We start from the raw sequence: 21952 nt of genomic DNA on the forward strand, positions 1-21952 counted from the left end.
CTGGAGCGCCACTTGAAAACACACGTGTTATCTGACCTCTCCCTGTGCTGTCAGAGCTCAGCTTCAGCAGGGACAGATTGTGGGATTAGGAAAATAAAGCACTAAGGTTGGTGGGCAGGGTCTTGGCCATGGGTTCCTCCCTGCATCCCCCCAAATCCTCCCTTGGCTCCCCAGGGCTGCGGAGCTGCTGCTGCAGGGTGGGAGCTGGAGAGCAGGGACCACAAATCCAGCTGGACCTGGGCCATGCCTCAGGTCTGTTGTTTTTGGGTGATCCCGTGTCTTAGGGTTCCCAGCATTTGGAAGAACTTCCTCCCAGTCCCAGTTCTGGCTCCAAAGCTTTATTGGGGGGATAAGGGAGGGGGCAGAGGGGAAAGGTCACTGTCCCTAGGGCTGGAGGATGCTTTTCAGGAGTGTTTTCACCTGAGGGCTGAGCCTCTTGGGGAAGAGGATGTCGAAGTAGATGTAGAGGTCCCCCTTGCGCTGCGGGTCCTGGGCCAGCGGCATTCCCTCCCCCGGCACCTTCTTGTAGTACTTGGGGCTGCCGAGCAAAGGAAAGGGCTGAGAGGAGCTGTGGCATGATCCCAGCCCCACCTGCAGAGCCCCACGTGGGTTTCAGAGGTTATTTGCTCCTCCAGCTTTACCCAGGGCCTGTTCTCTTCCAGGCTCCAGCATCCACCCTCATCCACCCACACCCAGCCCTCTCCTTGCCTCTGCTCCCAGCAGTGTGGCCCCAGACCAGAAGAGTCACCCACTGTGGGCCTCCTCCTCCTGCAGCTCCAAACCTGCTGGAAAAGGCTTTGGAGCACCCCGAGCTCCTCCCAAGTGCCCGCTGACCTCTGAGCCCTGATTCCCCTGGCTCTTACTCCACAATGTCATTGATGGGGATGTTCAGCAGCCTCCCATCCAGCGTCCACACATCCAGGGTGCAGCCAGTCAGTGCCTGCCAGGCATGGAGGGGCACCAGGAGCTGCTGCTGCAGCCCCAGAGCCCAAAGGAGAAGCTCTGTCCCCTCACTCGGCCCTTTACCTTTGCCAGGGAGATGTTGGCAACATAAAGGAGGTTGTTCTCGATCCTTTTGAACCTTGGGTGAATCTTCTCTTGGACAACAAAGGTGATGTCAGCTGGAATGATGTTTGGGCCCTGATTGAGGGGGGAAAAAGGCCCCAGAATCATGGAATGGCAGGATGGTTTGGGTTGGAAGGGACATTAAAATTCACTCAGTTCCACCCCCTGCCATGGGCAGGAACACCTTCCACTAGACCAGGCTGCCCCAAGCCACATCCAACCTGTCCTTGGAAACCTGAAAATTATTTTATACAGGGAAAATGACACAAATGCCTGCTCCTCTTTTTTTGCTGTTCACAGCTGGCTAGAGAGAAGGGAAAGGTGTTTTCTTCCCTTAAGAGAAAAAGGAGTCTTTTATCCAAAATGCCTTTTATCTCAGCCAAGGGCAAATCTAAAACTGTGTTTCTGCCAGGAAGAAAACCAGCCCTTTCAATTATTTGTTCTTTAACCTGTTCTAAGGAAAATCCAGGCTCCTCAGAGTGCTTCTGAGCACGGTAATGCTGAGTCTCTCTGTTGGTCATGCTGCCAAGTGCCCTCGGCAGTGGGAAAGCAGAACTTCTTCACGGAAGAACTTTTTTCATGGAGTGGGCACCGGACTGGAGCAGCTGCTTGTGGGGAGGGGCATGGAGTCTCCTCCCTGGAGACATCCCAAACCCACCTGGAGGAGTTCCTGCCCGGGCAGGGGTGTTGGGTGAGGTGATCTCCAGGGGTGCCTTGCAAACCTGATTATTCTGTGCTTACCTGGTCTCCCTCCTTCTCGAAGGTGATCCTGGTGCCGCGCTGCCAGCCCGGCTGCACGTCGATGGTCAGGATCTTGTCCCTGATGGTGCTTGTCTGGCCATCCTCGTTCATCACCTGGGCACAGTGCACAGTGAGGGCACACAGAGGGAGGCTCGGCAGTGCTCTGCTCACCAGAGCAAAGGGCAAGCCTAGCTTGTACTCCACACCCAAGTGGCTGTGGGTACAAACAGGATCAGATCATCAATCAGATCCATGGAATCAGCAGATCCATAGAATCGTGGCATCATTTAGGTCAGAAAAGCCCTCCAAGATCATGGGGTCCAATTGTTCCCCCAGCACTGCCAGGCCACCACTGACCCATATCCCCAAGTGCCACAACCTCACAGCTTTAAATCCCTGCAGGAATGGGGACTTCACTACAGCCTATTCCAATGCCTGACCATCCTTTCAATGCAGAAATTTTCCCTAATGTCCAACCTAAAGCTCCCCTGGCACAGCTTGAGGCTGTTTCCTCATGTCCCAGAGCAGGAGACTCAGGGCTGGGTCCAGGCGGCTGGGACAACAAGGACGGGAACAGAGGTCACCAAGAGAGAGACAGTGCAGTGTGAAAATGGGATTATGGGAGCCCAGAACACACTGAGCTCCTTCTCCACCCACATCTGAGATCAGCCCTCGCTTCCTCCCAGCTCCCACATTGCCTCCCGTGCTGAATTCCCTTTGCCAAGCCGGGGGGGAGAACACTGGTCCAGCTCCTGCTGGGTTTGGTGCTAATCCCTCCCTGCCACAAGCTCCTGGGGCAGGGCCACCCCCAAATCCCCAATGTCCCCCAGTGAGGGCAGAGCTGACCCCAAAATGCACCCCCTGCAGCCCCACGGCCCCTACCCTGCGGGAGATCTTTATCTTCTTGGTGCAGCCGTGGAACAGGTCCTCGAGGGACACGTAGAGATCCCGCACGATGGGGGGGTCCTTCCGCAGGGCCCCCCGGCCTCGGGGCCCCCCAAAGGGCAGCAGCACCTCCGAGCCATCCTCGGCAAAGAACTCTGTGGGAGGGAGCAGAGGGACAGCCCCTCGCTGGGGGCAGAGCTCTGGGGTCTTCACCTGGAACACCCCAAGTGTGTTTTCTTTCCAGGAGTGTTTGTGGCAGCCTGGCCTCCCTAATCCCTGTTTTCGATGGGAGTCCCAGAAAGGGATTGGAATCATGGCAGCCACAGCCAGCCCCCAGCCAGCCCCAAAGTCTCCCAGCCTACCTGCAAAGGGGTTGTCCCCTCCAAAGAACTCCCTGAAAACTTTCTCAGGGTTGTTGTGGAACACGTATCCGACACTCCAGGGGTTGTCGCTCGCATACTCCAAGGGGATGCCACCTTTGAGGCCCTCTTCCCCAAATTTGTCGTAGATGCCTTTCTTCATGGCTTAGGGAACAAGGAAGTGTTGGGAAACCAGGGAGAATCCCAGCCTGAGCTCCAGGTTTTGCTTGGGTGCAGGCTGGAGCAGAGGGTTCCCAGGAACAGGGGGGACAGACATGGGAGTGTGCCAGCTCCCAGCTGGGCTGTGGGACCTGGTCCTGTCAGGGAGCAGGAGTTCACAGCCAGTCCTGCCCCTGCAGTCCGAGGAAAGGGACACTCCAGGAGGGGGACACTCCCACTTACGGTCGCTGAGCACATCGTAGGCCTCTGCCAGCTGCTGGAACCTCTTGGAGCCCTCGGGCTCCTTGCATTTTAATGGGTGGTACTTCAGGGCCAACTTCCGATAGCTGAGGATCAAAGGATGGTTCGGGCTCAGGGCGACTTTAAAGCCCATCTCATTCCCACCCCCTGCCATGGGCAGGGACGCCTTCCACCATCCCAGGCTGGAGAGGACTTGGAGCAACTTCCAGGGATCCAGGGGCAGCCACAGCTGCTCTGGGGAACCTGTACCAGGGCTCACCACCCCCAATACCCCATCCATCCCTGCCCTCTGGCAGTGGGAGCCATTCCCTGTGTCCTGTCCCTCCATGCCTTGTCCCCAGTCCCTCTCCAGCTCTCCTGGAGCCCCTTCAGGCCCTGCAAGGGCTCTGAGCTCTCCCGGGAGCCTTCTCCTCTCCAGGTGAGCACCCGCAGCTCTCCCAGCCTGGCTGCAGAGCAGAGCCGAGGGGCTGCAGCGCTCAGAGCATCCCCATGGCCCCTCCATGTCCACATCCGGCCCGGGCTGCCCCGCACAGCCCCCAGACCCTTTCCCCGCTGCGGGGCCGGCCCAGGACAGCCACGCACGGGGCCGCCCCACTGCCACCGCCACCCCCGGCTGCCTGCCGGCCCAGGGGCTCTCTCTGATGCCGGGGGTCCCTCACGCCTTCTTGATGTCGTCGGCGGTGGCCCCGCGGTCCAGCTCCAGCGTAACGTAGTAGTCCAGCCCCATGGCGTCCCGTTGCTATAGCGACAGGACTTCCGGTCCGCGCCGCGCGGGGCATCAAGGGAAATGTAGTTCTCCCCCTCACTTCCGCACTCGGCCGGGCCCGCTCCATCCTCATCTTTCTTTTTTTTTTTTTTTTTTTTTTTTCCTTAAAAATCCCCAAGTTTTCATGGAAACACATGTATTAACACAGGTGTTATCAAAGCGGCGGTTTATTTCACTCCATACTGTGACAGTCACTTTCAATGCACCCCCTCTCCCCCTTTATTTATTTCTTTATTCCCCCCACTACAATTTTCAGCACCAGAAACGCAATTTTCAGCCTATTTTCAGCACTGGAAACGCAACCACAACAATCATTGCAACACAAGATCCTGTCTAAAGTAAAAATTGATCCCAGTTGTGTAGTAGGAAAACATATGACCTGTTACAAAAACACTGTGTATGGAGCCTGGTCATCACAACAGCCTCAAACCTGTACACACACATCCCAGAAAATCAGCTTGGAAGAGCCTTTCCCACGTGCTTTTCCTTCATTTGGCCCCATCAAACACCTAAAGGTCAGAAAGTTGGTATCTCCTCACTATCCCATCCCTGCAGCACGTGTAGATTTCCTTCTCCCAAGAAGCCACCTGAAGAAGGAAAAAAAAAAAGGGAACAAGATGGGTCAGGCAGCACCATTGCTTTTACCCTCAGGATTCTCCCAGCACCCTTTATCCACACTTTTTATAGGAACAGAGCTGCTTCAACTCCACCACTCCAGCCAGCTCCTGCACAACGGAAATAAAGCCAGGGAATTCCGTAGAGGATTGGTTTATGCAAAATATTAAGATTATTCTGGTAGAAAAATGGAGATAAGCTTAGAAGTGTGAAGGAACGAGCTGAGGCGAAAAGGCTGAGGTACAGGCAGTGCCTCCTGCCTGGCATCAGCTCTCCCTGCCCACCTTCTCCTCAGGGACAGCCCCTGTTCCCCACCTTGTACACGGGGTCGCAGTCGGCCTCGGTGAGATCCAGGACATAATCCAGGTCCTGCTGAACAATGAAGCAGGTGCCATCCCCTGCAAGGCAGGCACAGCAGCCAATTAGTGAAACGAGCCACACTCTTAATTACAGACAGAAATTCCAGCGGGAAAAGGCTCCAGTGGGTGAGACATTCCTTGGAGGCCCCGTTTTGGAGGGATATGAGGGATGTGGAGGGTGGAAATCCCAAAGCAAAGGGGCAAGAGGACAATGCCCAAAGAGCACAAGGCTCCTTGGCTTGATTACAGGATTTCTAGGGGCACAAAACAGCCCTGGAATTACCTTGGCTGGCAATGAATCCATCTCGGTATGGGAGCAGGGACAGCACTGGTGCTCCTGACCTGTGGATCACCTGGATTGGAGCACTAGGAAAAGGAGCAGAAACAAGGGATGAGGATGGCTGTTCAGAGAAGATCCCTGGCAGTGCCCAAGGCCAGGCTCGATGGGGCTTGGAGCAGCCTGGGACAGGGGAAGGTGTCCCTGCCATGGCAGGGGGTGGGAATGGATGAGCTTTGAGGTCCCTTCCAACTCAAACCATTCCAGGGTTCTTCCCTATGGACTGAGCTAGCAGGGAGCAGCCACAAAACTCCACAGCTCAGTTCCAGTCCTGTGCTAGAATGAGGATCAGGGTAAAAGTCAGGATCCACATGAGGGAAAGAAATGGGCCGCGTGGGAGTGGGGAATATTGATAAGAAGTTTTCTGCCCAATTTATCTACACGTATGTGCACACAGATTATATAAATATAAAATTATACACCATTTATATAAAAATACAGCACATCAACACAATGCAAGAGGCTCAGGATGCAATGGGATGCACTCTTTGGAAGTGGCACTGCCTGGCAGCACCTTCTCTTCCAACCAAACACTGGTTGTTTGCCCCAGGCACTCACTCACTTTGTGTTTCTCACATCCAGCTGGTAGATGTTCCCATCCTGAGTGCCTGCCAGTAGGTAGGTGCTTGACAGGAATGTGCAGCAGTTGAAGGCATCAGATCCAATGAAGAGGAACACCTGAGGATTTGGGAACAAACCAAGTGTCAGGCACGTGGGACACCCACGAGAGGGAAGAAGTCCTTTATTTAGAAGACAGTACAGCTGCCACTGTTTAATTTTAAATACTGTTCTCCCTGTTCCCAAGTTAAATCCCGAGCGATTCTTACTCCTCACATAAAAATCTGTCCAGGAGGAAGGAGACAGCATCCCTTTATTGCACCAGGCTTTGGCCTCTCCTCCAGTTCAGGTTTAATATGGCTCAATTCCTCATCCCAGTGCTCTGACAGCCCCAGATCCTTACTGGCTGCCTGCTCTGCAGTCCCACTCCTTGAAGCTTCTTGTCCTCTCGAGCCAGCAGCAGGATTTTCCCTTCTGTCCCCACCTCACGTTCACCTGGCAAAAGGACAACAGGTAATTCCAGCAGTAGCTACACAACAAACCTTGGTGGGACCAGAACCACGCAGCTTGGATCACCCCAGCTGAACTGTGGCCAGATTCCTCCAGATCCCAAGACACCAAGAAGGGGGTGTCTTCACAGACAGAGCAGAGCTCAGCCTTCATCACTCAGTAGTGATGAAGGTTGACAGGGCTGAATTCCACCCAGGACTGGAGCGTCCTGTTCCCTTCCCACGGTGCTACAAGGGCAGGGAGCAGCATTCCCGACACTTGGGATTCCTGGGGCCAAACCTGAGCAGTCTGGGCCAGGGGGATGAGGGGGGTTTTAAGGGAAGGCCCTTACTGGGAGGTGTCTCGGGTGTGCCCAGGTTCAGGGAGTTGTCAGCAGTGCCCACGGCGATGCCGTTGACGGGGGAGCCGCAGTCGGCGATGACGCCCAGGCAGGCAGACTTGCCACAGTCCCAGAGACGGGCAGTGCCATCCCTGGAGCACGACAGGACGTTCCTTCCCCGATCCACAATGGCAGTGTCCAGAACACCTGCAGGATAGCAAACACTGTGTTCATACTGACACAGAAAGCACCTGATTTCCCACGCTGAAGTCGCCCACTGGCTCCAGGCCACTGTCCCCAGTGACAGCAGTCACACACAGACAAGCCGTGTTCCTAGAAAAAGGTGCCTGTGGAAGGCAGGAGCTCCCAGAAAACCCCACAGAGTGGAACCACCATCTGGCACAAAGGGAAGATATTATCAATCAAATGATCAGCAACGCCTCAGCCTGAGCTGGTGCCACACAAAATTAACCTCTAATTTGGGCAGAAAAGAGCCTGGCACTTTTAAACGTTCTCATTTCCCCCCCTGGGTAATCCCAAAAGCAGCATCCCTGTTGCCAGCTACAGCAACATCCAAAGAGCAATGTCTGCTGGCAGTACGATCCCTTTAACTACTTTATTGTACTGTGGGCTGTCAAATTTGGATCTGAAAAATGACAGTGGTTTTCTTAGCAGAGAGCAGCCAGGTGGTCAGGAGATTTAATTGGCACTTTCCCTACAGAAGCTCAAAGGACAGGATAAGCCAAGCAAACAGACTGCAGCAGCTTGGGCTGGAGGAATGAGAGTGACTAAAGCGACCTCAAGAGTGACTGGCAGCGTCGTTCTGACCAAGGTTCTGCCACACCATCTGGTTTGGTTAGGGGACATGGCTGCAAAAGCATTTTTAATGCCCACAAACAGATTATAGAATGGCTTGGGTGGGAAAGGACCTTGAAGAACAAGTTCCAACTCCCAAATCATGTAAGAACAATGGCAGGTTCAGCACAAGATGGGTTTTTGAGTTAATCAAGTTTAGGGCAGCCAGCCACAGGGTTTTTTAACCTCTCAGTTGAAGCTCAGCACCTCATGGGACAGGGAAAACCAGAGCTTGGACACAGCAACTGGCAGCTCAGGGAAGAGAGAATTTGGGGTAGTGTTTGGGGCATCTGATGCCACATTCCAGACATGAAACACAGAGTGCAGCAGGCTGCAGACTGGACATCAGCCCTGGAGTGCAAGGCAAGTACACACACAGCAAATGAAGCATTTCAAGAGCTCTGTACCTCCTTTGTGACCTTTAAATGTTACTACACAGCTGGCATCTTCTGCTGACCAGATCTTTAGCTGGGCATCCATTCCCCCACTCAGAACCACGAGGCCCGATGGGAAAAACCTGCAACAATTCACATCATACACATGGCCTTCCAAAAGTCTCTGGAAAAACAAAGAACTAGGTGCTAGTTCCATTGTCATCGTCCTCGTGCTGAGCAGTTGTTGAGTTATGACACTGGAAAACTTGGCATTCTCACACGATTAAACCCAACTCCTCTGGCTCTGCATTGCTGGAATGGACTGGTCTGAATTTGGGGCAGTCAAAGAGGTGACTTTGGGCCTCCCTCTACCATTTGAGCAGCTAATTACACAGCAAAAGGTACTACATTTGCTTCTAAATACAGGTTAAATGTCTTTATCCTCTGCCAAACAAGGAGCTGACAGGTCAAACTCCACAAGAAGGAGCTTTTCCCCTTTACTGGGAAGGCCACAAGCCAAGATGTAGCTAATCCAGCACCAAAATCTTTTTTCCCCAGCACCAAAATCTTTCTTCCCATGCAGGATAGGGGCTGCCAGTGACCTGTGATTCCCGACTACCTCTCTGAGCAACATCCCCCTTGGGAGAAGCCACCTTTTCCAACAGATTTGACTTAAAACCTCCAAGATGCCCAATTTCAATTAGCTTTTCATTAAAAAGCCAGATTCTTCACAGGGTGTGGACAGCCTGACCAAAGTCATGGCCTTCAGGAATGTCACAGACAACACAAAAACATCCAAGCCAGAGGTTCTTACTCTTATTTCTCCGTTTGCAGCCTGCCATATTTTCATGGTCCCATCTGTGCTGGTAGACACTCCGAGTCCACCACCACTGGAAATATCAAGGCAGGTAATCTGCAGGAAGGTAAAAGCACCAAGAATTAGCTTTATATAATTCTGTATATAAATATTTCTGCTCAAGAGCCTAGTTCTGTACAGGGGGACACCTGCTAAATACATTCTCTGCCTATGGCTCTGCAAGGCAAGGAGAAAAAGGGATGCTGAGGCAGAAGCCTGCACAAGGAGCACTTGTATTCCAGGTTTATCCCAGGTGGAAAAGAAATCTGGACTTTTCTAACAGGTCCTGTAAACAGATGAGAAATGAGAAAACAGCTCAGGGTAACTGGCCTGATTCAAAAGCCCACAAGACACAGTTTGAGATATTTATGAAACCAAATTCACAGCCTAAATTTGCTGAAACGATGAACCAAAACTAGTTCTTAAAACGAATTAGGAGTTAATTGTCTCTCCCAGGTTTTTTCCTAGAGAAGCACAGGGGGAAGAGAAAACAATTCTTAACTCTACTTACTGCTCCTGTTTTTGCACACGTGAAATGTGTTAGGAAGATTGTTTACCTGAAGAGAGTTCCTCATTGGATTCTGGTGATAGTTGTTGATATTAATTAGCCTATTGAGTCAAAGCTGTGTCCTAGCTACCTCAAGACAGTCACAGGTTTTTCTTTAGTATTCTTTACAGTATAAGGTAACATAATACAGTTTTAATAAAACAATTGTTCAGCATTCTAAATCAACAGAGTCAGATACCAACCATGTCCTTCATTGGGGGCACCCTGTTTTACTATAGGAAGGGAACACAGCTGGGAAGGGGCTGGAGCACCAGGAGGGGCTGAGGGAGCTGGCAAGGGGCTCAGCCTGGAGAAAAGGAGGCTCAGGGGGGACCTGGTGGCTCTGCACAACTCCTGCCAGGAGGGGAGAGCCAGGGAACAGGGACAGGAGGAGAGGGAACAGCCTCAGGCAGGACCGGGTTGCACATCAGCAGGAATTTCCTCCTGGAAAAGGGTTTTAAACAGTGGAAGGGGCTGTCTAAGGAGGTCTGGAGCCCCCATCCCTGGAGGTGGCACTCAGGGCTCTGCGCTGATAACAAGGTGGGAATGGGGCACAACTTGGACTCGGTGATCTCAGAGGTCTTCTCCGCAGTTCTGTGATTCTGTGAGCTGCGCTTGCATTGCATTTTTTGAATTGAATTTCCAGGCTGTGGGTGGGGAAAAAAAAACCCGCTACAGCGGTAAAACCCATGGACAGGAACAAGAAATGCAGACGGGCTCTAGGCAGGACAGGGTTAAGTTTTCTAGCAGCAGGAGGGGCAGGGCTAGGAGGAGGATGTTCCCCATCCCACCTCTCCGTGCGGCGGCGGGAAAAAGTCCCATTTTTCTCGCTTCCCTTCTCGCCAGCTGCGTCTCCGCGGTCGGTCCCTGTCCCATTGCTGTTCCCAGCGAGTCGCTGCCTCCGGTGTTCCGGTTCCCCTCTGCAGCCACCCACCGAGCTTAGCGTGGGAGCGCTAAATTCGGGAATACCAATCCCAAACCACCCATCGTGCGGCACCAAGGGTCGAGATAAGGACAGCTGTGCCCGCAGCAGGTTGGAAGCAAGTTTGAGCTGGGTGTTTGGTGTGCTAGGTACAGTCGCTGGTCACGATGTGGCTTAGTCAGCTCTTCGTGGAGTGGTACCTGTACAGGTTTATATTTCCCTGTGTGGTCCTGATAATGCACTTTAACAGTTTAGAGAGATGGTTCAAGATTCTTATGTACGTGGATTTTGTGGTATCAACTTGTGGCATGATACACTACCTCCAGGAGACCATTAATAATGGTTCCCGGTCCGTGGGGTCAACGGGGGACGAATACTTTCACAACCTTTTCACCTCCTTTAACTCCTTTAAGCCTCTTAAAGCACCTTTTGAGCTGCCTCTGAATACTGAAGAAAGCACATTGTCCTTCTGTCTGCTGTATCTCCTCCCTCTGGTCTATGTCACCCTTGTGGTCTACTTCATCTTCAGAGTTACAAAAGAGATTACTGGGAAGGCCTTTCAGAGGGTGGATAATGATCAGTGGCATGGAAGGTGGGAGAAAATCGGCCGGGTTTTGAAGGAGTATTCAGCTCCAGTGGTTTGGAAGTTCACCCCTCAACAAATACAGGACCCCATTCAAGTGGCAGAATACCTGAAAGAGAAACGCTGCGGTGGCTCCAGGGAGGAGCAACTTACTGCACTCTGCTGGGCCCTGGCTACGCTGTATCGGACACTGCTGGATACCAGGCAGTCCCCTCAGGAGGAAGAGGAGGAGGAAAACAGAACAACAGACACTGTGGCCGCTCAAACTGCAGCTGCACCAGTGGAACAACCCACGCCGGGAGCAGTCGCTCCTGAACAGAACACACCCAACACCGAATTAGTTTCCTTAGTGAGGGATGAAGAGGATGAAGATGATGAAGAGGATGAAGATGATGAAGAGTCCTCAGAAGAGGAGGAAGAGGCAGAGCCAGAGATAACCAGCGAATCCCAACGTAAGCTGCAGTTAGTCCGAGAACGTTTCACCCGCCATCGGGATCAGTCCTTACTGCTCTGGCTGTACGAGTGCTGGTTTGCAGGGGCCCACGTGGATGTACTGCTGGACAGCTCTGAAGCCCAGCAGCTGGGATCCCTGTCCCAGGACGTGGCCATCGACAGGGGGCTTGGGAGAAGGACAGGGACCCACAGCCTCTGGATGCGACTGGTGGGAAGCGTGAGGGAAGCATACACCGCAGACGAGCTGCTGCTGCGCCGGGACAGCTGGACCAGCAGGCTGGAAGGGGTTCAGTACCTGACAGAGCTATCCATGGCTGACATACTCTTTGGGAATACACAGAACAGTCAGTGCCTGGACGATCTGGACAGAGCCTGCTGCACCTGGGACATGTGGCAGGCGTTGAGACAGAGCGCGCCGCCGCTCTACGCCAAGGCACTGTCATCGATCACGTGGAACAGGAACCTGAAGGTGCTGAAATTAAAGGTCTTCATCTGGGACTACAGAATGAAACCCTCTTCCCCGCCAGAGGACAGCTCCTCCTATGAGGAAACACAGCCCAAGGAACGTGCAGCCTGCGGTGATGATCCCTGCACGATATGCCATGAGGAGCTAGGCAGAAACTCGTGTGAGCTGGAGTGTGGGCATGAATTCCACAGAGAGTGCATCAGGACGTGGCTCCAGGAGCATTCCAGCACCTGTCCCATCTGCCGTGACCACGCTGTGCTGCCTGCAGACACCTCTGCACGGAGCAACTCACAACGCTACAAAGCCAGGCCTTGGAAAAGATCAGGGTTTTAGAAGAGCTCCCAAGGAAAAGTGCTGACGAGAGCAAGGTCTTAAAGAATGGACTGGATTGATTTCATAAGGATCAGAAGTAAAAGTGAAAAAATGGCAGCAGGAGAAAAAATCAGAAGAATTTCAAAGTCAGCTAAAAAAGCCCCTGGATACCAATGAGAAGGGTTGGAAGTCCAGCGGTGACAAGGAAAAGTAGTATAATGGATATAAATACATATGCTGAGACATTTAGGAGGGACAGCCTTTGATGAAGGGAATGATTCCTGTGCTTTTGTGTGTACATAGTTGGGTGCCGTTGGATCTGGGCACGAGTAGATGGGATAGAATGGTGGGTGGGGAATGTCCTGGTTCTGGCCAGGACAGGGTTAATTTTTACAGGAGCAGGGAGGCGCATGGAATATTTGGGATATTTGTTTGCTTGGGTTTTGTGTTCCCTGTGGTGAGCAGATCTCTTCCCCGTCCTGCATGTTTCTTTAATTAATGCTGTTGCTACTGTTGCTTTTTTTATTCCATTTTTTTCTCAGTACATTGTTTTATCTCAACCCCTGAACTTTGTCTTTTGTGCCTCCAATCCCCATTTCCATCCCGCTGAAGGGGGAGGGAGTCAGTGGCAGGTGGTCCAGGGTGTTCCAGTGGGAGCACCATCCCTAAACCACAAGTTCCATCTCCATTGCAACCCCTCACACACAGATCCACACTCCAGGCCACCCCTCACTGCGAGGACACCACAGACAGGGATGTGAGAGTTGCCAGTCACACCCGGAGATTCCCACCCCACAAGGCTACTCACACTTTTCTGGTGAATCCTAGAAAAACTTGTGTATGGAGCCAGGAACTTTGTGGACACATTTTCGTGAGGACAAGAAATGAGGATGCTTTTCTAGGGAGGGAAACAAGGAAAAAAAGGAATTACAAGTGCTGTTAGTCCTGAAAGAGATGTTGCCAAGGTAGAACTGTAGACTGGACTCAGCTGTGGGATTCCAGAGCCTGAAAATTGATGGCAGGGTCAGTGTGGGGCTCATCTCAGGATGCAGGTGGGAAGGGATGGATGCTCTTGGTGGGAAGGTGGGGACCAGCTCCAGGGCTCTGCACAGCAGGACAGGACTGTGCAGGAAGTGGGTGACAGCTTAGGCTGTCAGAGCAGCCCCCTTTATGCATGGGGATGGTCATCAGCCCCTCTCCCCCCAGCCCCGGCACCTTGGTGACTTCCCCGACCGCGAATCCTTCGGAGGCCACGATGTCTGGGACGCCGTCGGAGCCGAGCCCGCGCCGGGTGACGCTGCCGTACAGGGTGGGCTTCCCTGGGGGACAGCGGCCGTCAGGGACCCCAAATGTCCCCTCCTAACTCAGAGGGACCCCAGCCTCCCTCACCCGCAAGGAACTCAAACACCCCCATCCCCTCCTAACGCCCTCAGGATCCCCAAATGACCCCACGCCCTTTAAAACCAAAGGGATCCCCAAACCAGCCCAGTCCCTTTTAAACCCAGGGACCGCAGGGCACCCCAGCAGCCCCGTTCCCTGCTAACACAAGGGGCACCCCGCCACCAGCCCCTATCCCAAAGCCCACCCCCATCCGCTTCTGCTCTCTGAGCACCCCTCAGCCCCAGAACCCTCTCGATCCTCCCTGATCCCGTGTCACCCCCACGGCTCCCTCGAGGCCTCTTCAGGCCACTCACCAGGGCTGCGGCAGCTCAGCCACGCCTCGCCCTCGTCCCTGCTGCAGAGGGAAGAAGTGGCCGTGAGCGGGGCAGGAAGCGGGACAAGAACAGGGACAAAGAAAGGGACGGTTCCCACCTTAGCGCCCGGCTCCAGTCGCTCTGGATCCGCAGCGTCGCCGCCATCTTTGCCGAGGTAACCGCGCACACTTCCGCCTCCTTGCTTCCCGTCAGCCCCCGCGCGAGCGGAAAGGGAGAAACCCACCAATCAGCGAGCGCCGCCGCGGCCGTGCCACGTCCCGGAAGTGCCGTGCCGAGCTCCCGCCTTAAAGGGACCGCGCTGAGCTGGTACGGGGGCTGCACCCGTGGGTGGGGAGGGAGGGGATCATGGAAGGGATGGAGATCCCGGGGGAACGGGGAGACTTGGGAGGAGGGTGCTGGACATTCCTGGGGAATGGGGACACTTGGGAAGAGGGCGCTGGACATCCCTGGGTAATGGGGACGCTTGGGAGGTGAGGAGGGCGCCGGGTACCCGGGCCGGGCTGAGCTGCCCGGGGTGCAGAAGGCTCCGCGTGTCCCCGAAGGTCACCGCCGCCCTGCGCAGCGGCCCATGGCGAAGCCCGGACACGGCTGGAGCCGCGCGGCAGCGGGGCAGGGCGAGGCGGAGCAGGGCGAGGAGGACCCGCTGGACGCCAGGATCGCGCGGAGCGGCTGCCTGGAGCAGCACCGGCAGCTGCAGGAGTGCATGGCGGAGCGGCGGGACTGGCGGCACTGCCAGGAGCAGGTCCGCGCCTTCGGCGCCTGCATGGCCCGGCGGCAGCAGCGGCAGCGCGGGCCCGGCCCGGCACAGCCCCCGGACTGACACCGCCCCTTCTGGCTTCATTTTTATCCAGCCGCTCGGAAACTCGGGTGGAATTGTTGGGAAATTAAATCCGGAGTTTGTCACCCCTCGGCTTGGTCTGTGCCAGTGGGAGAGGGTGGCTGGTTTGGAGGATACAGCATCAAGCTGTGCCATGGCAGGCTCAGGTGGGACATCAGGAGGAATTTCTTCATGGGAAGGAGTTTTAAACACTGCAAGGTGCTACCCAGCGAGGTTTGGAGTCCCTGTCCCTGGAGGTGTCCAAGAATGACTGGACATGGCACTCGGTCCTCTAGGCTGGTGACAAGGTGGGGACTGGGCACAGCTTGGACTCAATGATTCCAGAGGTCTTTTCCAACCAAAATCATTCTGTGGTTGTGGATTTCCAGCCCAAAATGTTCCAATCCAGGAGCATTCACAGCACTTAGGCTGGGTCTTGGCTACAGAACAGCCCTGCCATGGACTTTTACTCCATGTTCTCTGTGCCATCCTAAGGCTTTTCCACTAGTGATAACCTCATGTCCCACAGGATGGGATTTATCTCCTGGGAAGCCACAGAAAAATTAGGAATGGGAGAAAAATGGATTCTCATCTGACCACCACCTGCTGGCAAATAAGCCATGAGAAAGAAAATAAAATCGCTTTTTGCATGGCTTTTGTCAGAAGGAAGGTTCCAGGCTATTTCCCAGGGATGTGGGTGCTGGGCATACCAAGAGGCTGGGCACGGAAGCACAAGCAATACCTGGACAGCCCCAGTTTGAGGGAAGAGTGTAAATAAATGAGTTATTTTCCCTCTTTTTCACAAGCTGGTCTTTAGGAAGGGGGAGAAAAAGCCACCAAACAAACCAGTTTCTGGAACAGTTTCTCTTGGCATCCATCAAATTTGGTTATAACAATTCCTGGGATTGTTGCAGCACAGCATTATTCATGCACAGAGATTTCTGCAGAAATTCCCACCTATCAAAAGCAAAATAGGCAGGAATTAAAGACAAAACAAAACACAAAACTGAAGGAAAGCAAACCCACATTCCATTGGGGCACCTTTGCTGCCAGCACAAACCAGTGAGATATAAACATATTGTTTATTTTTATTGAGACAAGCTGGTTGCCAGCAGTGGGAATTCCTCGCAATTCACCGAGTTATCAGCACAGAGCTCATGGAAGCACCCTCTGGAGGCTGGAACAGCTCACGGATGGCAGCACATTGTTCCTCACCTCAGGACATCTCTGCCAGCAGCTCTTCCAGCTCTGGTCGAGCCTTCAGCCGGCTCTTGAAATCGGCTTCCGTGTGCTGTGGAGGGAGAGAAAACCACCACAAATCAGGATCACACAAACCCTTTCCCTGCTTCCTAAAGGGGAAGCACTGGGAAGTGTAACCGTACCTGTTTCATACACAGATGCACCCCCTCGGGCTGGTTACTCTGAATGATTTCCAGCAGTATGGGAGCAAACGTGGAGCTCAAACCGCGGATCTGAAAGCACAAATGACAGAGCTGCGGGAGAGCAATCCCAGGAGCCTCTGGGTTGGAAGGGACATGAAAGATTATCCAGTGCTCACCCCCTGGCATGGACAGGGACCCCTTCCATATCCCAGTTGTTGCAGCCTGGCCTTGAACACCCCCAGGGATGGAGCAGCCACAGCTTCTCTGGGCTCTCTGTGCCAGGGCCTCCCCACGCTCCCAGGGAAGAATTCCTTCCCAGTATCCCATCCATCCCTGTGAGTTTCTCCATTCACTCACCCCCAAACTCAAATTTTCTACCCCCATATCAATTATTCAGCAGAAAATAGATAATAAGTCTTCTGCCTGAAACACAGAGTCAGGAAATCCTCCTGGGCTTCTAGTTTAGGAGCAACACTCACCAGAAAACGTAACCAGACTTTTTGCTTCCATTTCTGCCCAAATGTTGCCTTCCATCTGTTAAATGTTTGAGGGGTTTGGGGAGCCTGTGACCGGATCCCAGCTCCTACCTGGACAACCCTCTGGTGGGTGGTAAGGACTGCATCCAGCTGCATTTTGGATCCCCTCTCTTCCAGGAACAGCACCTCGTGGGTTTTGGTGGGCATGGCGTAGCTGCAGGAGCCAGAGGGCAGCGCTTAGGACAGGCAGGACATTTGCACTGCTGTACAGGGATGAATCACCCTCCACAGCAGAGAATGGGGAAGGAGATTAACTTTTCATGGGAAATTAATTATGCAAAGGGTGAGTCTTGTACATCAGGTGCTGGCAGAGGCCGGGTGTTTTGCTGGAAGGAGATAAGGAGGAAGATCTGCTGCCAGCAAAAAACTGGATTAGCTACAAACACCAGCCTGAGAACTTTTAACTTCTTCACAGCTCAAGAAAAGCAACAGTTCTGACTTATTCTGTCTTTTGGGACAGAGCTAAAATCTGCTGCTGCAATGCACCACTCAAAATACACTGTTTGCACCTCAGATTTAATGGGAATGTGTCTGGGAATGAATCAGACTCTGCTCAATGCTCAGAGACCTCAGCCTCCTCATCCCCATTCCCTCATCCAAGTTCCATCCTCCTGCCCACCTTTCCCCCTCAATCCCCAGTCTGAAGGGCAAATCCTTTCTTCCTCTGCACACGGAGCCACCTCAGAGGCTACAAGTGAAAAGCACACATTTTAGAGAGTCCCCACTGTTTCTATTCCCTGCTGGCAGCTCAGTGCTTTTCCTGGGAGCACTTCAGGCACCAAGGGGCTGCCTGGGGAATGCTCTTGCCATTCCTCAGGCATTCCAGCCAGTGGACTGGCTGTTGGAATACACCTGGTTTGGAGAACTAGGGTGCTCCTGAAGCATGCTCTCCTCCCAGACTGAAGTAGCAGGAAGTTCACCCAGCACCTTCAGGGCTTTCCCAAGTTCATTCCGGTTCCAGGCATGCAGAGCCTGGATCACAGACCATGAAGGAAAACCAGCAGCAAATGTCAGCAATTGCCAGGCTCTGCACCCACAGGCTTAAAGCCTTTTCCTCACAGGAAGGAGATGTAAAAGCCATTTTTTCCTTGGAATCTGCTCAAGTCAGTGCCTGAAAAACTCAATGCTTCTAAATAAAGCATCCAAAATTTTACAGAAACACAAAAGGAGAACACAGGGCAGGTGAGAGGTTTGGATTGACACCTAAATGGGAATCCCTCAGGGAGACTGGAGTGTTCCCTGATGTGCAGAGGGCCATAATCCAGAGGGACAGATTTCCTCCTACCTCTCATTGACCCGGATGCAGAGACGGTTGCAGAGCCTGTGAACATACTGAGCAAAATGCTCCACCAGGCACAGATCATAGGAAGTCATCTGGATGTTGATATCTCCATACTGGTACTCAGTGCCAACACTGATCTCTTTCATCTGCACTTTTTCCTTTCTCCTCTTTGGAACCTGTTTCCAAAGGAAAATACAAGAAGATAAAATAGAGAGTATCTGCTTTGAACAATGCTGGGAATGAAGGCTCAGCTCTTGGATGGCCTCACACAGAAAACACACTCGTGCTGCGATTGATTTCTTCCAGAGGAAGGAAGAAAGGAGTAAAACCAGTAGAAATAAACCTGCTGTTTATTTCAGTTCCTGCCTAAAAGGCAGCTGACTTCTTCTTGTTTCCTCCTTCCACACAAATGGATGTCTTTCCAAGTGTCAGGGAGTGTGAAAAGGTTACATGCAAGTGAGAGCTGCTCAATATTCAGGTGTTAAACTGAATTATTAATTAAACTCAGGAGGAGGTTCCTCCCTTCCAAAGCTGGAATGTGCTGGACAAAAGGAAGCATTTCTGCAGAATGGTGAGTAGGCACTCATGGAATCATGGAATAGTTAGGATTGGAAGGAACCTTAAATCTCGTCCCATTCCAACCCCCCGCCATGGGCAGGCACGCCTTCCACTATTCCAGGCTTCTCCAAACCCCATCCAGCCTGGCCTTCTGAGATGGGGCACCACATGCTTTAGGATCACCTTGGGAAGGAAGCACAGAGGGAAGTCCCCCTGCCTACCTCCTTTGGCAGCAGGTATTTGAACTTCCCAATTCCATGTGTAGGTCGGGACCTGTAGGATCTGTGGGAAGCCAGGAGTGCATCACCTGGAAATGAAAGCAGAGCAAATCAGTTTCTAGCTGCAAACAAACATCTACAGGTGCTCTGAGGGCCCCAAATTATGGTCGCATAACACCACCTGCTTAGCCAAAAACAGGGCAAAAAATAAGAAAATGCTGGGGGAAAAAACATGGAAGTGCAGAGCACCTGCTCTGGTTATTTAACCAGTCCTAAATTAGCTAAAAAAAACCCCAAAATGCAACACAAATGCTGCAATGTTTAATATTTATTTGAGGGAAGTGAATTTTTGCCTCAAAACTAGATGGACAACAGACCTTACCTGCAGCACACAGAAGGTTTTCTCTGGCTGTTGCTGCTCTGTAGGAAACAAGATAATAATTAATAACTCTGATTGCCCTCACTTATGGAAAAATATGTGGCCAATGTCCTTTTGCAAAGGCCCAGCCTGATCCCATCAGCACAAAGACTCCCCCTTTTCCCCATCTCCCAGCCCTTTCAGCTCCCAGCTCAGTCTTACCTCCACTATTAGAAGATTTGGCCAAAAAAAGGAAAAAAAGAAAGAAAAAGGCAATTTTTTTGGTCATGAATGTTTTCTCACCTGCTGAGGGCCAACACCTGCCTGAGCAAAGCTCCCTTCTCCGAGCACAGCACCTGCAAGGGTTAAAACACGGCAGGGTGGCAGATCCACTGGGAATTTTCTCCAGGTTACTCCACCTCTAGGACAGGGCCCAGGGAAGGGCTGGAGCTGTGTTTGGAGGGGTTTAGGTGGAGATCAGGGAAAGGTTCTTCCCCCAGGGGTGCTGGGCACTGCCCAGACTCCCCAGGGAGTGGGACTGCCAGAGCTCCAGGAGCATTTGGACACCGCTCCCAGGGATATGGTTGGATAGTCCATGAACAACCCTCGTGCTTGTCCCGCCTCCACACGGATGGAGGGAAACAGATCATCCATCGGGCAAAGAGCTTTGCTGTCGCCGAACCAGGGTGGGGGATAAACACCGATGTCCCAAATGTCTCAGTGTAGAGGGACAGGGATCTGACGGATACGAGGCTTGTAATCGAGTTGGGTGTGTGAGGATGGGCAGCAGGGGCGTGTGGGTGTCTCAGCCCCTGGTCCAGGAGCACCAGATCCAGAGCACGATCTCAAGGTCTGGACCCCCTCAGGATCACCCACACTTCCTTCCGAAACCAAACCAAGGTCGGATCAGGGCCTCCGGCAGCAGGGCTGGGGCTGCCTCAGGTGTCTCAGGGACCAAGGCTACTCCTCCTCCGTTCCTTTTTCTCCCCTCCCCTCTGTCCCCGCGTCCTCCCCCGTTCCCACTCCCCTTCCCCGTGGCCATCCCGGTACCTTCGGCACCGCCGCCATCATCCGGCGCCGCGGTCCGTCACTCAAAGCGTTCCCCCTCAATGCCTCGGTACGCTCCCATCCAGCTCCCCCCGTCCCGCGGCTCGCTCCCCGCGTTCCGCCCACCGACGCCTCCCGGGAATTCTAATTTTCGGACAGCTCCCCACTCCGCCCACCGAGAACTCCCGTAGACAACAAGTTTTGGACAACCCGCGGAACTGGCGGGGCCCTGGCGTCCTGAAGGAGGCAGCGGGGAGGGCGCGGGAGTGCGGGCAGTAATGGCGGACACCTCGTTCCTGCCTGCCCACACTCGGCGGGCAGCGTCGCCACGCGGCAGCGGCTGCACAGCACACCCTGCCCATGGCCTATCACCGCGCGTCCCGCCCGTCACGGCCCGCCCCCCGCCCGTCCTCGCACACTGATTGGTCCATAGCCACGTCCATCACGGCACGGCGGCCATGTTGAGTGCGGCATGGCCACGTTGCAGGGCTGAGGGAGGCGCCCGGCCCCGCCCCAGCGTGGTGCAGCGGCCACCTTGAGTGTGGCGGGCGGCGGCCATTTAGTTAGGCCTTTGGTATCGCTTAAAAAAATAAAAAAATATTTATGATCACTAGATCCTAAGCGTAGGAAGGCTGGGCTGGCGGGGACCTCCTCTCTGATTTCCCAGTGGGAGAGCAGGTGGGCAGGGGGTCTGCTTGTGAAGAGATGGGCCTGTGGTCCTTTGCATGCTGGGCCTGATAGTCCAGACTTGGCTCAGGAAAACTCATCCCATGTCCCACTGCCTCTTCCACACAAATCTTAATCCCCCACAGGCTCCTTTCCCTCCTCCTGGCTCCCTTCTCTCCAGTCTAGCTCCAGTTTCCCTCTTCTTCCATGGCAGGTGCTCGCTCTGGAGCCCACATCACTGAGTCCCCTTCTTGGAGCTGTTCCCTGCCTGGGAGCTGGAGTTTGAGTCAGGATTTCCCACCCTGCTGACTGCTCCAATTGCTCTCAGAGCTGTCAGAGCTCCTGATGGACTTTCCCCCTCCAGCTCATCCACGTGGCAAGTTCACGTCCTGCTCTGTGACCCAGCCCTGTCCTGCATTTCTCAGTGCCTGGAGCTCGGGACACACACTGGACACCCTCGACGTCCATCCCCTCAGTGCTAGAGGGGACAGAAGGAATGTGAGAGGACAAGCTTTGTGTCTCCACCTGCCCAGCACATGGAGAGAGCAGAAGGGATCCATGGCACCTTTACTCTTTGCTCCACAGTGCAAGGACACGTGTTCCCAGCTCCAAGCTGTGTTTTCCTGGCGCTCCCGGGACATGACAGAACTGCCCACGTGGATGTTTTCCTGCCCTTTGATCCCACCTGGCGTGCCAGCCTGGGAATGAATGATGCGTGTGTAAGGATCGCTGTGGGACTCTGAGCTGGGTTAAGGCTGGCTCTCCTGCTCCAGGAAATGTGGGCTTCTCCTCCCATGATCTTTGAAGCCCCAGAGGAAACTGAGGAGGGGCTGCAGTGGCTGGAGGGGACTGGCTGGTCCTGTGTTTGTAGGGGAAACTGAAATGAGCACCACGATTAACGAAAGTGACTCCTAATTCCCTGCCCTCCAGTGCTGTGTGCCCATGGAGTAGGACTGCACCCCTTAATTCCCTCTGCCCCTCCTGGGGACTCACCTTTCTCCCACCCCCAAAACGTGGCTGAGCGTGGGGCAGAGCAGTAACAGACTGCAGGCATTGCTGCTGTCCTCTGTA

The 21952-nt window shown here is 53.6% G+C and overlaps 4 protein-coding genes across 6 annotated transcripts; 1 reads left to right on the forward strand and 3 right to left on the reverse strand.

Moving 5' to 3' along the window:
• Nucleotides 1-244: 244 nt before the first annotated feature.
• DNAJB13 (DnaJ heat shock protein family (Hsp40) member B13) lies at nt 245-4228 on the reverse strand. Of its 2 annotated transcripts, none has more exons than XM_038138145.1 (8): nt 4130-4228; nt 3453-3556; nt 3054-3215; nt 2689-2846; nt 1807-1920; nt 1027-1140; nt 864-940; nt 245-538 (listed from the first exon to the last, which is right to left on the reverse strand). In XM_038138145.1, exons 1-8 carry the CDS (start codon nt 4195-4197, stop codon nt 385-387), a joined length of 951 nt encoding a protein of 316 aa, XP_037994073.1. In that variant the 5' UTR covers nt 4198-4228; the 3' UTR covers nt 245-384. The 2 variants fall into 2 exon arrangements, 1 of the variants encoding a protein (XP_037994073.1); XR_005257076.1 differs by having other exon boundaries at nt 475-538; nt 1027-1121.
• A 159-nt stretch (nt 4229-4387) lies between these two features.
• Nucleotides 4388-14255, reverse strand: PAAF1 (proteasomal ATPase associated factor 1). Its single transcript, XM_038149976.1, has 12 exons — nt 14115-14255; nt 13997-14037; nt 13518-13621; nt 13111-13200; nt 8978-9076; nt 8197-8347; nt 6947-7141; nt 6509-6600; nt 6110-6225; nt 5494-5576; nt 5167-5249; nt 4388-4823 (listed from the first exon to the last, which is right to left on the reverse strand). Exons 1-12 carry the CDS (start codon nt 14159-14161, stop codon nt 4746-4748), a joined length of 1179 nt encoding a protein of 392 aa, XP_038005904.1. The 5' UTR covers nt 14162-14255; the 3' UTR covers nt 4388-4745.
• LOC119706383 (cytochrome c oxidase assembly factor 4 homolog, mitochondrial) lies at nt 14227-15502 on the forward strand. The gene is made up of 2 exons (XM_038150009.1): nt 14227-14323; nt 14560-15502. The coding sequence occupies exon 2, from the start codon at nt 14586-14588 to the stop codon at nt 14835-14837; it is 252 nt and encodes an 83-aa protein (XP_038005937.1). The 5' UTR covers nt 14227-14323; nt 14560-14585; the 3' UTR covers nt 14838-15502.
• A 162-nt stretch (nt 15503-15664) lies between these two features.
• MRPL48 (mitochondrial ribosomal protein L48) lies at nt 15665-20537 on the reverse strand. 2 transcript variants are annotated; one of them, XM_038149997.1, is made up of 9 exons: nt 20219-20537; nt 19472-19524; nt 19193-19230; nt 18814-18899; nt 18038-18210; nt 16804-16906; nt 16217-16306; nt 16050-16125; nt 15665-15791 (listed from the first exon to the last, which is right to left on the reverse strand). In XM_038149997.1, exons 1-8 carry the CDS (start codon nt 20237-20239, stop codon nt 16051-16053), a joined length of 639 nt encoding a protein of 212 aa, XP_038005925.1. In that variant the 5' UTR covers nt 20240-20537; the 3' UTR covers nt 15665-15791; nt 16050. The 2 variants fall into 2 exon arrangements, with proteins under 2 accessions (XP_038005925.1, XP_038005918.1); XM_038149990.1 differs by lacking the exon at nt 15665-15791 and having other exon boundaries at nt 15898-16125.
• Nucleotides 20538-21952: the final 1415 nt, after the last annotated feature.

Source organism: Motacilla alba, chromosome 1, assembly GCF_015832195.1.
Source record: "Motacilla alba alba isolate MOTALB_02 chromosome 1, Motacilla_alba_V1.0_pri, whole genome shotgun sequence".
NCBI classification, from domain to species: Eukaryota; Metazoa; Chordata; class Aves; order Passeriformes; family Motacillidae; genus Motacilla; species Motacilla alba.